This window comes from Durio zibethinus, chromosome 2 (assembly GCF_047325235.1).
Source record: "Durio zibethinus cultivar Kanyao isolate XHJ-2024 chromosome 2, ASM4732523v1, whole genome shotgun sequence".
In the NCBI taxonomy this organism is placed as follows: Eukaryota; Viridiplantae; Streptophyta; class Magnoliopsida; order Malvales; family Malvaceae; genus Durio; species Durio zibethinus.
The window spans coordinates 9,147,814-9,166,338 of NC_143163.1; the positions used below are offsets into that span (position 1 = coordinate 9,147,814).

The 18,525-nt window shown below is 31.1% G+C and overlaps 3 protein-coding genes across 7 annotated transcripts; 1 reads left to right on the plus strand and 2 right to left on the minus strand.

The window, feature by feature from the left end:
• Positions 1 to 488: 488 nt before the first annotated feature.
• LOC111308414 (zinc finger protein CONSTANS-LIKE 12-like) lies at positions 489 to 5,954 on the plus strand. Of its 5 annotated transcripts, none has more exons than XR_016330936.1 (8): positions 489 to 1,974; positions 2,207 to 2,431; positions 3,243 to 3,592; positions 4,168 to 4,328; positions 5,048 to 5,091; positions 5,187 to 5,255; positions 5,368 to 5,486; positions 5,653 to 5,954. XR_016330936.1 is itself a non-coding variant. In XM_089749679.1 (5 exons), the coding sequence occupies exons 1-4, from the start codon at positions 1,387 to 1,389 to the stop codon at positions 4,292 to 4,294; spliced, it is 1,290 nt and encodes a 429-aa protein (XP_089605805.1). In that variant the 5' UTR covers positions 489 to 1,386; the 3' UTR covers positions 4,295 to 4,328; positions 5,653 to 5,954. The 5 variants fall into 5 exon arrangements, 1 of the variants encoding a protein (XP_089605805.1); XR_016330957.1 differs by lacking the exon at positions 5,048 to 5,091 and having other exon boundaries at positions 3,243 to 3,306; positions 3,442 to 3,592; XR_016330930.1 differs by lacking the exon at positions 5,048 to 5,091.
• LOC149519966 (uncharacterized) lies at positions 4,225 to 7,934 on the minus strand. The gene is made up of 4 exons (XM_089749680.1): positions 7,122 to 7,934; positions 6,862 to 7,054; positions 5,674 to 5,864; positions 4,225 to 4,362 (listed from the first exon to the last, which is right to left on the minus strand). Exons 1-4 carry the CDS (start codon positions 7,273 to 7,275, stop codon positions 4,301 to 4,303), a joined length of 600 nt encoding a protein of 199 aa, XP_089605806.1. The 5' UTR covers positions 7,276 to 7,934; the 3' UTR covers positions 4,225 to 4,300.
• Positions 7,935 to 8,050: 116 nt separating this feature from the next.
• On the minus strand, positions 8,051 to 8,839 carry LOC111308415 (B-box domain protein 31-like). The gene has a single exon (XM_089749681.1). It carries the CDS (start codon positions 8,697 to 8,699, stop codon positions 8,322 to 8,324), a length of 378 nt encoding a protein of 125 aa, XP_089605807.1. The 5' UTR covers positions 8,700 to 8,839; the 3' UTR covers positions 8,051 to 8,321.
• Between the last annotated feature and the right edge of the window lie 9,686 nt (positions 8,840 to 18,525).

Below are 18,525 nucleotides of genomic sequence, written 5' to 3' on the forward strand. Positions count from 1 at the left end.
ATATTAATATTTTAAAATATTTTAAAATTCAAATTCAAATTAAATAAAAAATAAAAAATTAATTAATTAATTAATAATTCAAATTTGATCATCAAACTTAAAAATTTTTGTCTATAAAGCTCGAAGGTATGGACAATTAATCGATTTCGTAGAAAGGTCAATTACTCATTAAGTATACAGATCTTGATTATAAATTTTTTTAAAATAAGGCTAATATTATGAATATTTTTTGAATTGTAATAAAATATATAATATAATACTTAAATTTTAAAAATTAACATAAAATCTTTAATATAATATTTAAATTATATATTTATTAATTAATATGATACTTAAAAAATTATTTATCAATAAAATATTATCATAAATTTAATAATTTTAAAAATATATTATATTAATTAATAAATTTATAATTTAAATATTATATTAAATATTTTTAAATTTATATATCACATTGCATACGTTATTATTAGATTCATTTATGCATAAACACCTTTAACTAGAACCAACGAGGTCAGAAATAAAAGTGAAGCTGCAACGGAAACGAATTCAGTTTAGAACCTCAAAAGCCAACTCAGCACTACTAGCCGGCCACATCAGCGATGTCTCTACCACAAATCAAAAATCGTTCAGACACATGAGCCACGTGTCCATCTTTGATCTCGAGATACAGGGCTGCATACTCGTCTCAAAGGTCAAACGAAAAACCCGCAGATATCTGGGTTCTGACATGGCAATCAGTTTGTGATCAATCTTCTCAGCAAACCACCTCATCTTTCGGTTTATTCACGATCCTCTCCACCGCCCGACTAAAACGGCTGACCGCAATAAATTTTATATCCACATCAACCCAGAGTATCACATTCTCGAAGTTCAAATTGCACCACGTGGCACCCGCCCAGGCAAACTAGGACAAACGCGAATAAATAAACCGCTACCAACTGCAGATTTCTGAAACATTAACTTCCAGTAACCAACCAAGGCCTAGTGTTCTTCACTGTTCATCTTTTTTTCGTTCTTGTGTTTTGTTCACTCTATTTGCTTTTTCTTAATAAACCTTCATATCTATTTGCTTTCATTAATGGATTGTGTGTTCCTTGACATTGACTGATCCAAGCAATACTGATTCAGAGGCGGGAGTTTGGTGCTTTTCGTCGAACAGGTAAAGCTTAAGCTCAATTTTGATTCTTTTTCTATGCTTTTAACCATTCAAATGATTCAAATCAGCAGTTCTTTATACATAATTTTTATGGGTTTATGCTGATTTTAATGATGAAGACTTGTTTTTGCTGGGGTTGAGAATTACCGCCATGATTTTCCAGTTTACTAGTTTCAAGTTAGGAGAAGTATTTTGGTAAAGATAATAAAGGTCTAAGGGGGGGTAGTATGGAACCTCTATGCGATTTTTGTCGAGGGGTAAGGGCAGTAGTTTACTGTAAATCAGATTCAGCTCGGCTTTGCTTGAGCTGTGACGGATGTGTTCACTCTGCAAATTTGTTGTCACGTAGACATGCTCGTTCACTTTTGTGTGAGAAATGCAATTCTCAATCTGCAGTAGTTCGATGCTTAGATGAGAAATTATCTCTTTGTCAAGATTGTGATTGGAATGGCAATGGTTGCTCAAGTTTGGGACATAGGCGAGAGGCCCTGAATTGTTACACAGGTTGTCCTTCTTTGGCTGAGTTTAGAAGAATCTGGTCTTCTGTTCTTGATGCTTCTTCTCCCGGTTGTTTTGATGCCGCTTTGCTTGTTGGTGCTTTGCCTGCTAATGACGATTGTTTTGCTTCCTGTTTGAATCAAAGAGAACAAGGGGTCTCATTTGGATTGGCTGGTATCAAGTTAAATGAACTAGATTCTTGTCCTAAACCAAAGCAATGCATGGAGCCATCTTCTCTGATATCAACAAATGCAAATTACATGCCTTACTGTAGAGATCAAGAACCTATTTTCTCAGAGGAGTTGAATATACCAAAGGTAAATGCTTTTTGCTGCTGAATTTGTTTGAATTGGTGATGGAAACTGTTGAATTCAAGTAATAACTTCGTTCTTCTGATATAATGGATCTTTTTTATTTAGTCATGGTTGCAAGCTGCAGTTATTTGATAGCTGTGTGTGACATTTGAGCTGATTCCTCTGGAATGTTTGATTTTGGATCTGTTATATCTCAGACGCTACATGATTCATATTTTTGCCTCCTTTGTTGCAGGGTCATTCTGACCTCAAAGATTTCAAAGTGCCTGATGGTGATGATCTCTGCGAAGATCTCAACATAAATGATGTTCAACTAATCCTTGAAACTGCTGACAAGATATTTGGCTGTTCGCAAGGTCAAACAAGATACCAGTTTGAGGGTGTTGGGACAGACTGCATATTAATGGACAAAACCTTATCAGTAACAGAATCTGATGGTCCTATTGAGAACACATTAGAGGTTATATATTCTATTGCTTTCCTTCCCATTTTCTAATTTAATTTTTAGTATTGTGAATATTGCATTTACATCCGAGTTGTTGTTCATAAAAAGTTTATGAACTGATACTTAGAGCTGTAAATCCTACTTTTTAGTGCATCATTCACTGTGGTGTGAGAGGGGATAATAGACCAAAATCCATCTACTATAGTTAATATTTCTATCCAATAGTCTGTTTATGATATAAAGTACATTCAAAATATTGTTGCTTTTATGCCCCCTCACCAAGATCTGGAGCATGAAGCCTTGTGCTTTGATAAAACACCAACAATCTGTGTCCTGAGTCACCTCCATTTGCAGCATTTGTTTGCAATAGCAAATCATTTCAATGCTTTACTTTCAACTTTTATGATGTGCAAATCATACTTTTTAATACAATCTAAATCTTCTGTCCTACAAAATCTAACACTATCAGACATATGCTAAGGAAAGGGAATAAGCATTTAATATGTAACTTACAAAAGTCTGGAACATGATTAAGTTAATAACTGTTAGGATCAAGACTTTAACCTGTCAGGACTAATCATTGACTTTCATTAGAAGCAAGACCGGCATGATAGTTGATGTTATTTTGTTGATAAGACGTTCTACCATGTTTTGTGCTTATTGTGTATTCGGCATACTTCCTCTTGCTGATATTGTGAAGTAATAACAAACCTGCAACTACATACTTAATTCTGTTCTTGTTTTTATCCACCTTTCCTTATTGAAGTAGATAAGAGTTTTTTTGTCCAGTTCATGGTTGACAAGCCACTGTTGTGTATCTTCCTAGGCATCAGCAGCAGGACAAAAGGATTGCGTACCTTTTCCATCCTCTCAAGTTGGTGGTTCAGCTAGTATGATAGCTGCCATGACTGGCACTTCCAATTTCATGCTTATAAATCCTGGTTGTAACAGAAACATCAATTTAGGATATCCTGTTGGTCAAATTCCTTCAACCATAGCTCTTTCACTACTATCCAATATTACAGGGGAAAATAGCCCTGCTGATTATCAAGACTGTAGATTATCACCAGTTTTTCTAACTGGTGACTCCCCATGGGAATCAAATTTCGAAGCTTGTTGCTCACAAGCAAGGGACAAAGCAAAGATGAGATACAATGAAAAAAAGAAAACAAGGACGTATGTTTCTTATCTCTATTACCTAGAAAGTGAAGCTTACATTCTGTGTTTACGTTAATATGACTGACGTAGTTCATTTTCGGGTTAAAAAGTTTTGAGGGCATTTAGCAATGAAATTTGCTCATTTAAGTTGATCTTAGTTTCCCCTGTCCTCCGAAATCATACAGCACTTTGTTTTAATATCTGACACTCTATAGAACAACTTCTTTTGGGATGTCATTCATAATATTGTCTGTTATTTTTAGTATAGACTGCCTTTTAAACATATGAAATCATCATTTGTAATTTGTAAGTACGATTACTCTTTTCCTTTTCCTCGAACAAAATAATGGCTAATTACTGAAAGTTGACCTACAGCATTGAAGCCATTAGTGTGACTACAAAAACATAATACCTCTCTGTATAATGATTATTGGTTCAGTTCCCAATATTAGATGGAGGAGGTGTTTTGCATCTTTTTTTAGTATGCAGTCAAGACATTTAAATAGCTATTTATTCACATGGTTAGGGTGATCATATGACAAATTTTACTTATACTAAAGTCCTAACTGGTTTTTCATTTTTGTTATTTACAGATTTGGTAAGCTAATAAGATACGCCTCTCGTAAAGCCAGGGCTGACACTAGGAAACGTGTGAAAGGCAGATTTGTGAAAGCAGGTGTAGCATATGATTATGATCCTCTTGTTGCACGGAACTTCTAAGCCACATTATAAAATCATGTCCCCAATCTTGAAGGTAACAGATTTAATAATATTAATATACAGTCCACCTGAAAATGTTTGTAAATAATGTTACTTGAAATGACATGATAAGCATTGAAGATACAAAGATGCAGTAAAGTAGTTACATCTTATCATTTAGAATTGAATATGGCATATATATCCAACCCAGTGAAGTCAAAATGCTAGTTACTTGGCTCAGCTAGTAACTGGCACTTTGTGATTCAGGTTTTTTGAAGTCTTATCCTCAATTAATTTGTTTAGGTGTGGGCAAATTGACATTGACACTACAGCCTATTTTAGCAACAAAGAACTAAAAGGTGTATAATGGATCAAATTGCTGAACTAAAGAGCTTATTTACAACACTACATTGAAGAAATTAAGAAACCAGTTATGTTAGAGCGAAGAGAATAGAAATAAACAGATCAAAAGCTTAATCATCTCCATATTAGCCTGCATTTATTTGGTCTATAATTTAAGGAAAGGTTAACAGGAAATTCAGATTGGATAGCTTTGTAAGAAACAAGTTTTCTGCTAGAGGAGATCTTGTAAAAAGTTATTGGTTTTTGCGGAAGTTTTGAATATCGACTTTGCACTAATATGGCACACAGAGAGGTTAATCACAGCATTGGCAGCATATTGCATGCACTTTCTAAGTTCAAGTGTTAACCCTTTAATTCATCGCTTAGGACTCAATAGCTGACAAAATCATCATTTCTCTTGCTTTATGCCAGATTGCAAATGTTGATAATAATAGCTAATACATGAACTTATGCAGGTTTTATAATTTTCCTATCTTAGAATATTTTTAGTAGGTCATTTCCTTGCACACATGCTCAAATTAGGCTTTTTCAATTGTACTTATTATTGCAGGTTTAGTTAGTCTTTCTTGATCACGGAGAGGAGCAGTAAACTGTAGATTCCAACTTAATGCTGCCATAGGTTCTCTCTCTCTCTGTGTTTGTGTGTGTGGGTGAAGGTGATCTTGTTTGCATTTGTTATGAGGATTATTTGGCTTCATTACAATAAGCCTGTTTCATGTGTACAATGGCAGATATATTGTGCTGGCCACTTCAAATTATCTGAGTTAGGGACACCTCAAGCTAGTTGATCTCATCCCTGACGATCTATGAACTGCCTCAATTATGCTTGTGTTATAGTTCCTTATTATTGGTAATGAGACTTTTTAAAAATAAATTATTCATGTAAAGCCACTGCTTACATGCCATCCTAATGAAATTGACATGATGCTTTTCTACTTCATTTACCCATAGAAAAAAAAAAAAAGCAGTTACATTCAATTCACCACAGAGTATGTTATTCTATTGTTTGTGTGCAGGAAATTAGAAAGGATACGCACACCAAGATGTCCAACTGGCTCTGAAGAACCCTGAAGTCACAGCCTTTTGGTGCAGATTCTTTTGCCTTTCCCAAATACTCAAGACCCTCATCTTGCTTTTGTCACCTTTCAATCTCCATTGTACAAGGCAAAACCCTTGTTGCAAGTCAATTTTGGTTATATTACTTTGTATGGTGCACCAGCTCCATTCCCTGTAATAAGCACTGATGCATAGTCATCCAATTGAAATAAGGAGTATCACTTTGGCATAATAATAAATCACCTTTTATCTTTTTGATGTCTCTCGTATTTTGAGTACTGTATGTTCTCGTTATATATGATTCTTTTTAGCCGCAGATGAAATGAACTATCAAGAATGAAATATGGAGATTGCTTGAAATAGCTGAGTCAGTGGCAGAAGCAAGTTGTTCCTCTCTTTAAAGCACAAGAAAGGAAGCAAGGATAATGTACCATGTATATGAAGGAATCAAATAACGGTAAGATGCTGACATAAAACACAGTGAAGTTGTGACAAAAATAATATAAAATGCAACCACATGTTGGGCAACAATGTGCCATTATTTTTTGAAACCTACCAAAATTTTAGTACTCTGCATTAGGATGTCATACAAGCTGGTTTACTGGCTGGCTTGGGATAACAGGTTTATATATATATATATATATATATATAACTGAAGAAAGCTTCTTTTCTAGCTCTAACCAAATATTCTTTTATATTCAGAATCAAGACTGAAAATACGGCTATAATCTAGTGGTAAAATTTTTTTTCGAGTTCGATTCTTGCTATCCTCCCAAGGCAATGTATTTAAGATAAGAGGATAAAAGATTTGTTGTAATTGAATATAAACAGTTGACTATAATTGGAATATAATATACCTCCTAAAAAAAATTACTAATTAATAGAGTCTAAATCGAAAAGTTATAAGCTTTGCGAGCTATCAAACTATTTATCCCGCGATAAAAGAAAACCAAATTAATGGACAAACAAAGAGTTAATGCGCCCTTTTCCATATATGTACAAATAGAATAGCTTATTTATACATAATGGTAAAAAAGGATCCTCTATAATCATTGATCATATATAGAAATAAATAAAAAAATGAAAGGATATTTTAATCCTTACCAATTTGATATATATATATATATATATAAATACATTATCATATAAAAGAAAAAAGAAATTTTTACCTGAAAGAGGTAGAGGATGTCGTAGTTTCGGAAGAGATTGGAATACGGTTAACTTTGACTTCTTTTCCCTTCATTTGTGTATTGGATGCGTTAACCAAATTGTATAGAGGAGTGTCTGAGAGAAGTGATGACAAAGATTGATTAACCAGAACTACATGTTTTGGTTGGCTATTGAAGGCGAGAAGGACCTGGTCTGGACATTAAACTGATGATCAGAGATTCCATCTGTGAAGATAGAAAAGTGAAAATTTTGTGATCACCTGGTTCATGAATGGCATCAATCATTGATATTTTCATATGATGATAAGATATGACGCCTTTTAACACCATAAAGACGGCACAACCAAAGCATGGCTCATGATTTGAACTTCTCAGAAACTTGAGTAATTCTATGGGCCACCAATCAGACATCATCTGATGAAATCATGAAGCACATGGGACATTAACCTGTACGCTGATGCGTCCCTCACTCCATAACCCTCTTTCTGATGTAATGCAATTTTTGTCGTTAATTATTACTGGGAACCCCATAGTAGTGAGTGCTTAGTTTGAGATTGTTGCTTCTGCTGATGGTCATGATTTTGACCATACTTGTAAATTGAACGGTTCTGTAATATTTAGCTTACTAATATTGAAGGAAAATAACTCATCAACTGGGGTTAGCTGTTCCAAGAAGCTTCTGCCTTATTTGAGGCAAACAGATCCATTTTAGTACATCATTGAAATAATTGAGGGCCTAAAATAGATGGATCATTTTTTACTTTTCTAAGCGACTAATGGTTCAGGTAAATTTTAGACCTCGTGGGAATGTTAGCTGGCCTTAGTCTCTCTTGCCTTTAGCACCGGCAGTCATACAAATTTTGCTGTAAAATTTCTAGTTTATCCTCTTTTAGCAACATATTTGAGCAAGAAAAGAGATCATAAAATAACCATGCTTGCAAGAAAATGCTTTATTATCCTAGAGAGTGAACTTCATACTGGTAAAATTCCTAAAAACTGGATTCCTAACAGTGAAAAAGAGTGAATTGTTTTATATACTGATGATCAATTCTGTTCCCAGAACCTAAAGCTTGGTCAAATAGCAAGGAACCATAACAGAATCTATCAACGCACATCCATAAGCTATTCCATTGATTTAAATTCCAAATTAACTATAAAGAAAGCTAAATATGAGATTGTGCAGAGCAAATTAAGAACAAAAATGCATTAACGATAAAGTCAATCTGGTTTACAGAATACTGAGGATTACATCAAGATAATGATTCCAGTATTCTATATTTCTTCTCATTCCTGCGAATTCAAGTTGTTCTTGTCTCTGACTTTGGCTATATATTGTATACATGTATATAACCATACAGGAATCTCTTTCTAGTTTCTTCCATTCCACAATGATACCTCAGACTAACCAGACAAGATCCCCCCATAACCAAAAGGTGCATAATAGAAAAAAAAAATGACAGTCAAAGAAAAAGAAATGGTGTTTTAAGCGTTGTTGAATGCTTTCTTTCCTTGTCATAGTTACACTGCCTTCTCTCTGACCAACTAACCATTGTTGGAAGCAGCACCTCATGTGAAGCTCCGATGAGGTATCTCTGCGTTAGATTTTGACATGTATTGCAAAGGAAGCATCTGATGTGCCTGAGAGCTAAGAAATTAGCTTCATGAACCCATGAGTCGCATTTCCTACAGAGATATGCATCATCAGCTGGGCAATATAGGGAAGCCCTGGAGTTGCACAGCTCACAATTCACCAATCCTGAAGCCCTGGTTGCATTAGGTGAGACACCCTCTTTCGGACAAGAACTTGATTTGTTTCCTTGTTGTAAACCTTTGCACATTTTTGGTCGATCGAGAGTCAGTATTGAATTGTCTAAGTTTGGGAGCAAATAGCTAATATATAAAGCTGTTAGAAAGAGAAAACTATGACCCAATATTTTTACATATGTAGTTTATGAAGATAGAATTTGGCACCATGATATGAATGGCCCCACTACATTAATCTTTGCCCTTTCCACGAAAGTTCTGTGATATTAAAGCACGCAAATTTTTTAAACTTGTGGTTGAGAAAATGCGTCTAACAAATTCTATTCCACCCCTACTTACCAAAAAAATCATCAAGGAATCTTAGGATGGGGCTCCATTAATTGTAGCGAAAGGGCTAATCACCAGAATCTGAGGACAGCAATAATTTTGATCAAACTGGGAAAGCTAAAATTGATTAAGCCTCGAGCTTTATTGAGATGCCCTGAGGGATGATTTTTTTTGATGAGTGGTTACCAAGTCAATTTTAGTTACCAAAGAAACGAGTTGATTGTATGGCCGAGAATTAAAGCTTTCTTGTAGAGGTGGTACCCACCAGCAAGCAAGGCTATCAATTCTCATCTGAAGTGCTTTGGGGGATGGCATGCAGGACAAAGCATTTGGAGCTGATTTAACTTTATTTATTTTTTTATTTTCTGCAAATTGTGGGCATTTGTTTTTGAGAGTGAAATGATGTGGAGAGACAGGAGTGGAAGGAAAGGATTGTCCTTGTCCACATGTTGGTTTAGCGTTGATAAAATACTCCACTTGTATGGTTCAAACTTGAAAGCTTCTTCCTCTTATATGCCGTCCATTTTTTGAATTCGTGGAAAAAAGAAAAACCAACTTATTATGCATTTCTATCTCTCTATCCAAAACCAATATTCATTTGACAGCTCCACTACTTGTGAAACCAACTCAATTTTCAACGACGAATCAAGACCAGACACGAATATTTTTGGTTTTAATAGTAAAGTGTGATTCCTCTTTATTCCAACTCCAAAGCCATTGTCGAAACACAGCTTGAAAAGCAATATCACGGATTGGGGGTAATCATCATAGCACATTTCAACTGCTGTACCCCAATACGTGATAGGGAGCAGTCGAGGATAGCCCATTCCATTCCCACATGCAAGCCATATCCGATGTTAAGAAAAGATGGTGTGTGTCATGTATTGAGGTCGGAAAGTGGGAACTTATTCTTTGTGTTCCGACAAACCTCCTAATGCATTAGTGCTTTCCAATTAAAATGTTGGATAGAATCTTATTTTGTTGATTTGTCGATCAAGTTATGGTCCCAAATTTTTTTTTATGTTTTGCATTTTTTGTGCGCACCAATATTATTGGAAATCATGAAAAATGTCAAACACATCTTACTAAAGAGAAGTCACATGAAAAATTTGGCTAGGGAGTGACCATTTGAACAAAAATAACGTTAACATTGGACATGAGATCTTCAAATTTTTTTTTTTTTTTTTAAATGTTAATGTTGATTGTGGTGAATGACATACATTTTTTGTTGACGAGAAAGCAACTTTTAAAAATAAACTACTAAGTTATCATGCTTGATCATGAAATTTTAAAAAATTGAACTTTGTATCATATTTTCTCTCTTCTTACCGACTTATCAATTTAAAATAGAGTTTTGCTAGTTGTATATTAACTCAACTAACATACATGTTAATTAAATTTTTAGAAATTCAAATTTAAGAAGATTTAGACATATAATTTTTTTTAGGTAAATTAAGTAGATACGATTCAGGTTAAAAATAGATGAAAAATTAAAAAAATAAAAAAATTTATTTTTGATAAAAATTTGAAAAAGCGTTTTAAATTTGTAAAAAAAAAAAAATACAAAACCATTCTTCCCCTTCCACTTGCTTGCATGGTAGTGTTTGATCTTTGCGCTGGGTGATGTTGTGTACATGTCATTTTTTGATAAGCACATTTTTTTGTCATAGGTTCCATGTCTCTCTCGAAGTCGCCTCCTTCCCTTTCAATTACAGATGTCTCATCCCCTACCTCTTCTCAAAGTCTCATGATGAAGTTTATTTATTTATTTTTTCTAAATTATCTCTATTACCGGCCCAAATAATGAAATATGGGCTTTTGGGTTTCCTCGAAGTTATATATATAATTTTTTCCGAAAGGAGAGGAATTTAATTGAGTAAATTATAGGCCCTACTCTATACAATCAACAGAAAAGTACACTTTTACCGGTCAAAATCAGTATAATACTATGAAATAGTGGGAAGAATTGGTGCAAATGAAATCACGATTCCTTTTGCATTGATCGATGGAGTTAATTTCTGTCGGTATTTATCCTTTTAAGTTGAATTAATTTTTAGTTAAAATATTATTATTTTTTTAATATTTTAATATTTGATATCTTATAAAAATTTTATTTATTTATTATTAAATTTATTTACTTATATTTCAATATTAATACTTACATGATAAATTTTTGGAATATAAATAAAGATTTGTAAGGAAATTATAATTATAAAATTATCATTGTATAAAAATTATATGTTTCAAAATAGTTCTTAATTGATATTTTATCAATAAGAGGATATTGACAAAAGTTATTGAGACTAATATATAATTATACTCTTATTTATGAAACAAATAATCGATTTTATAAGTTGAAATTTGAATAAACTTGAGTTAACATGTAAGTACTTGTTGTAAAAACAAGTTTATTGAACATAATCCGATATAAGAATGCTATATGATAATTCATATAGTGTTTATAACTACATTATCATGTGATGATTGTATAAGTGATCATTTAACTTGAAATTACTTATGATTTTATATGATGAATGTTATACTTTGACTTTACTTATGATTATAACAAAAAATGCTCAAGTGGAGTATTTTTGGGTATAAGATGAGGCATATGAAGATGCATGAAGTAATCAAGATAAGATTCATCACCTTGTGTAATCAAGAGAGTACCTCAACTAGTTTTGATTGAATTAACTTGAAAAATCTTTGGTCAAAGTGAATACGAATTTAGAATTATTCTAAAACTTATTTGTAAGTTAATGTCAAGGACAAGATTTAATATGATTGAACAAGATTGAGTAGACACTAAACCATATTCATTGTTCAAATCGAGATGCTATATGATAAAAAGATATTAATTATATACTAAGATCATTTACAGATAAGTTATCAAGCCATATTGACTTTTCTTTAGCAATTGGGGGTTATGGCAATGAAGCTAACATTGATCATAATCTATAAATATAAGATTTGCTAATAGGAGAATTAATGATGAAGTCAAAAAGTTTGTTTCATCAATAACCAAATACTAAGACTTATAATGCTTGTGTTTATTGCTAATATGTTAAAAAACTTAATGGATCACACATAATAAGATAATTGCGAAATTTTAAAATTGGTACAAATTAAGTAGAACTTAATTTGATTTTGGTTTGACAAAAAAATTAGAGAAATAAAACAAGAGAAATAGATTTCCCTTGTTTTGGTAGATTCAGCTAGCATGGGTTATTTATAGAAATATGCATCTCATGCATTAAACCCAAGGTTGGTCGAATATTTCCATTAAAAAAGGAATATCAAGCCATCACCCATTTTGTACTATTATTGTAAGTAATTAGCAAGTTTTACTCAAGAAAAAAACAAGCTAAGTGAGTTTAATAAAACTTGAGAGAATATAACAGATTTTACAAACACTTATTAGCTAGAGTGTGATTTTGAGTTCTACCATATCTTAAAGGAGGTTCTTTCACAAACATTTGTTTGGATTACTATTATAGGCTAAACACTTGGGTATCTTTTTGGCTTGGGAAACTATTTAAAAGTTCACCAAATTGAACTAAAAGAATTTCAGCATTCAAGGTAAAACTTTTTGTTATGATGTATAGATTCGTAAACCTATCACTAGGAAAAGAGCCATCACCAATCTTTTTTATATAGGTGTGATTGACCACCTAATTGAATTTGTCTTATTTTAAAGAAATGTCCCAAACTTGACTTGGGTATTTTTAAAAGGTAGATTCATGTCTACGAAACGATGACTAAGTCTTGGAGTATGGTTACATGTAAAGAAGGTTATAACAGCCTTGCATTGCCCATCTAAAGGATGATACCAACTTGATTTCATATTATTCAAAAGCCTTAAAATGTGTTTGTAATTTACCTAGTAAATTTAATATTGAAAATTGTTCTTAAAATTACTCCAACCGTTCGGTAGAAATTCAAGATAATTTTCTCACCTTAAAAGTATTCATGGAGACTTGTATCCCACTCTGAAAAGACTTCATTATTGAATTCATTAACATATTTTCTATGAAATCATTTTTTTTAAAAAAATCAATCAATAAAATCTTCTAATTTTTTGGTGGGATTTTATATCAATGCTTATCCTTTAATCATTTGGTGGAATTTTTATTTGAAAACCTATTTACAAAATTTTTTTTAAAAATTATCATTAAATCTTCTAATAGTTTGACAAGATTTAACTCAAATTTAAATCTTTCAATCATTTGGTAGAATTGAAAAATTATTTTTTAAAAATTCATTATGAAATTCTCCAATCATTTGGTAGAATTCATAATTCAAAATTTAAATTCTCCAATCATTTTGTAGGAATCATGAATTTACTATAAAAAATTATTTTAAATATGTATAAAAGAAGAAAGAGAAACTATTAAATAAAATAAATAGATATACAAATAAAGAAGAAAAAATAGAAATTACCAAATAAATTGGGCTACAATTGATTCCAAAGCACGTGGGCCTTTGTAATTGTGCTTGCCCACTTCAATTTGCTGATTGTTGAAACCAATTAGAATTTGGGCTTTTTATTGGATTAGTTCCTCAAATTGGGTTAATCTCATTTTGCTTTTCCTGCTTCTTCACCAATTTGTCTTCTTTCTTGTTTCCTTATAAAATAGCTTATGACTTTGCTAGTGCCCATCACCTATGGTGATTGCCTTTCTTTCTAGTTTAAACAAAAATCAAACAAAAACTTATACCTGAAACCCTTGAAAATTTTACTGCCAAAACTTTTGGTTGAATGCATTTCTTTTGTGTTTCTTCTCAACTCCTTTCCCAATATAGAACTCTCAAAAGAAAATCTTAATTATCTTAACCCAAAACACTAGAAAAGATTAAAAAAAAAACTCTTAATTATTGTTTTTTTTTTACTCTTTCTCTTTTGATTTTTTTGATTGATTCTTAACTGTTTCTAATTGATCATAATGTGGTTTATCTCTAATCCCAATTACAATAGGAAAATGAGCTTTCTTGGTTGAATCTCTTAATCAACTCCAATCTTGAATTTTTAATCCAAATGCACCTCTTAAACTAATTCCCTTTTACAATCTTTTTTCAATTAAAATACTTTCAATTCAACAACCCGATTAGAATTAAACCTTATTCAAATTTCAGCAAAATAATTTTTTCCCTATTTTTTAATTTTTTAAATAATAATAATAACTCTAAACTAAATACAATACCAAAAATAAATAAAAAAATTTAAAGCCTAATCTTAAAATATAAATTGGCTCCGGACTAAATGGGGTATCTACAACTGTCCCTTTTTGTGTAATTTTTATGAAACAGAAATTGTGCAAAGATACAAACACCCATTACCTTCGAACTTGTTACAAAATCAATCTAGATATTCTCATCTACAATAAAAATTCATAATTCAGAACTGAAATTCAAAAGTTCGCAACTGAAAATTTAAATATTTGTAATTTGAAATTCAAGAATTTTCAACTTGAAGTTCAAAAGTTTGCAATTAAATTCAAAGATTCTCACTTTAACTTTAAAGGCTTGCAAAACATTCAAGGTTCTCTCAAAGTTCAAAGATTCACAAATAAATTGAATTCAAAGATTTACAAAAGTTCAAGATTAAAAAAAGATTCAAAAATTTGCAAAAGATTCAAAATTTGTAAAAATTCAAAGATTTGCAAAAGATTCGTAAGGATTTAAAGATTCAAAAAAATTTAAGATTCAAATATTTGCAAGTGATTCAAGATTCGTAAAGATTTCAAAGAGATTCAAAATTTTCAAAAATTCAAAGATTCGTAAAAATTTAAGATTCAAAGATTCGTAAGTGATTTAAAAGATTCACAAAAATTTAAGATTCAAAGATTTGGAAGTGATTCAAGATTCACAAAGATTTCAAAGAGATTTAAAAATTTGTAAGGATTCAAAGATTCACATTCGAAAATCTTATAGATTCACATCTAAGATTCAAATATTCACATTTGAAAATCTAAGAGATTCACATCCAAAATTCAAAAGTTTTCATTTGAAAATCTTAGAGATTCACATCTAAAATTCGAAGATTCACATTCGAAAATCTTAGAAATTCACATCCAAAATTCAAATGTTCACATTTAAAATCTTAGATATTCACATCCAAAATTCAAAGGTTCTCATTTGAAAATTTTAGATATTCACGTCAAAGATTCGCATTTAAAAAGATTTTTTTAATAGTTTTAAAATCTCATCCTAATAAAACCATGTGGACAAAAGCTTAACAACTTTGAAAAATATAAAAAAAGGCTTCTATCATCAGAGGCTCAACGACTTTTAAAATGTAAAAGGTGATTCTTATTTGAAAGAGATTAAAGGTTCATTGAAATATTCAAATCGAAGATTTGAGATTCTCACTAAAAGGTTCTTAAGGTTTACATAATTCTTCGTGATTGGCATCAAGGATTCAAATATTCACATTTAAAAATTTTAGATATTCACATCAAGATTCAAAGATTCCTAATTGAAAAGTTCAAATCTAAAATTCAATCTCTCAAGGATTCATATCAAAGATTCTTAACTTGAAATGAAAAAACTCATCTAAATAGAGGCTATAAAACTTTAAAAATAGGATGAGCTCCTTAACCAAGGTTTACTAACTATTCTCAAACTCATTTTCTTCATCTAAAGGTTTCAAAATTTATCTTCGCAAAGTTTTCCTCATACAAGGATCAAAATCTCATCAAAGGGCTTTATTTTTGCAAAATATTTCTTCAATCGAGGATTATTATCTTACTCATTTTTCCAAAAATTTTCCATTAGGAATCAAAATCTTATCTTCGAAAATTATCCTTCACTGAAGATTAAAGTCTCATCTTTGGAAAAGCTTATCATCAAGTAAAAATATTTCACATTCTCACCATTTCAAGATCAAGACCAAAACAAATTACATGAATGTAATGTTTATGAATGCAATGTATGAAAGCAATGTTTATGAATGTAAGACATGAATGCAATGTTAATAAATGCAACTCTAATTGTGGCAAAAAATGTTTTCAAAATCATTCCACTGTTTTCATTCTTTAAGCTTACAAATATTTCTTTTTCAATCTCTTAGGTGATCATAACTGCCCCATCATATTTTTTTAATCTCATCATTCATAATTTTTCTTCTTAGCTTCTCAATACTAATGATTTCAGAATTAACGCACATATTCCATCAACTAATCCATTACCATTTCCATCACTTGCTCAAAACTTACAAACTCCATTGATTGATCCATCACTATTTTCATCACTTAGTTACTATATTTGCAAAACATTTTCTCAAACTTTTTTTTTCTCATTTCATTTTTTTCTTGCCCCTATCATTCTAGATTTCCTTTCAAATGAATGCAAGACTCTTTTATGAATATTATCATTCATTTATTTATCATCATTTCAACTTATAACAAATGTAATGCAACTATACATTTCCTCAATTTATTCTAGGGATGCAAAATTAGTAAAGAACAACAAAAATTAGAGAAACTGGGTATTTACTATTGAAGGGAATAAAGAAATTTGATAAAAAGCAAATCAAAGATGAATAAAAGTAAATCACGATAACTGTTTGGGTGGGATATCAACAAATAATGAATAATCAAATGATTTTGAATTCTAATATAGAATTCTTTATCAAAAACTCATTCCATTGAATTCTCAAATCATTGAGCTTATCAAACCATGCTTCAATTCAGTAGAATTGTCAGTTGAAATTAATCTTTTCTGCTTGAGTTTTTTTAACTAAATTGCTTTTTCGGGTTTTCAATTTGAGTTTTCATTTTTCCTCATTTTTTTTCACATCTTTTTCATTTTTCATTTTTTTCTTATTTTTCTATTATTCCTTTTTCTTTTCATTTTTTTTTCACTTCATTCATTAGTTACATCCCTATCTAATTTTCAACCAATCCTAAAACACTAGAACAAATCGTGGTTTCATTGTCTTATCGTAAGTATGCCTTAGTTCAATATCTAACTCTTTAATTCAAGCATTCATATTTGATCAAAATAAACTTTTACGGGATGTAATGTAGGGAAGGAATGTGAAAAAAAAAAGATAAAATAGGCTCAAACATGTGTTTGAAGGGTTATGAACTAAATGATCGATTCATCATTTGAAGCACATTGGCATTTTGCCTCATTTCTTCACATTTCCTTTTTCTTTTCATATTTCATATTTCATATTTTTCTTTTTCACATCTATTCTTCTTCATTAGTTTCTCTTCAAGAAGAATTTATTCAAAAAGAGTTCTTTCTACATTACCCCCTAGATCATTTGTGATATTTGTTTTTCTTTTAATAAATGGATTTTTTCAACCTTCAACCTTGAGACTTTTTATGATATTTTCTTTTTGTTTTTTACAAATAAATATTTCCCAAAATTTACCCCCTAATATAAAGGGTGATCCTTAGTTAGAGTTTTTTAGAAAAAGAATCATAATAGGCTCAAAGGGGTAACAATGGATAAATTTCATTTTCTTGAAAGGTAGAGAAAAATGACCATTTCTCATCTCAAATATAAATACTTTCTTTGAAGATCTTTTATTAAACATAGATTTGTGGATAAAACATCATAAAGGACCACATGCTTATGAGACATCTCTATTTTTACTTTTCAATTAATGGTCAAACAATCTTCATAATTTGCTTTTGAACTTTTTTTACACAACTTGCATAACTAATCTTCACAGATCAAGTTTATCAATATGAATGAGTTTCCAAAATTGAATCTCATATTATAATCATTATTGTCTAAACATTCACTATTTGAAATATAAAAATGGGTATAAAAGAAGATATGAGAAGATAAAAGCATATAATGGTGATACACTTGAAAGAGGAAATGTCATGAAAAAGCATCATATTTGTCATTTTTATTAAAATGATAAAAAATAAAATGAAATCCTAACACATAAAGAAATCTTAACATTAGTCTAAAATAATTCTTAAAAATGACAAACAGCTCCAAATAGCTCTAACTATCCTTATCATTATTAAAATTATGCCCTTATATTGTCAGGCAAAAGGTTTTTACCAATATTCGGCCCATTTGACTTATCAAAACTCACATAGTTTACTCTAATTAAACTTTACACCTTGTGCTTAAAAATAGGTTAAGTTTCTATAAAATGACTCATATTTCTATTATGATAATCACAAGTGGCATTAGCTTCATATTATTTTGGATAAAGTGACTTTACTGGTTCTAAATGGATTAGAGAACCAAGTCATTCTTGAATAGTTTTAAGAATAGTTTAATGCAAGTTATAGGGATATGATCAATGTGAGCTTTCTCTTGGTTGTTCATAGATATTTTTAAATCACTTGCTTGATTATTAGGTTTGAAGCTGGTGTAGTGATAGGACTAGACCAATATGTAGGTGTTTGAAAAGTTGATTGGCAAATGGGTGGGTAAATTAGATGTGGCATAGGTTGGTAAAAGGCTTGCATAATTTCATTAACTGTGGGGTAGTAAGCAGGATAAATCGATGGTGGATATGAAGCATAGCTTCTAAATTGTTGCCCTTTAGAATTCATAGCTTGAGCTTTAGTTTTTTTCTATTTAGGCATCCCTCATTT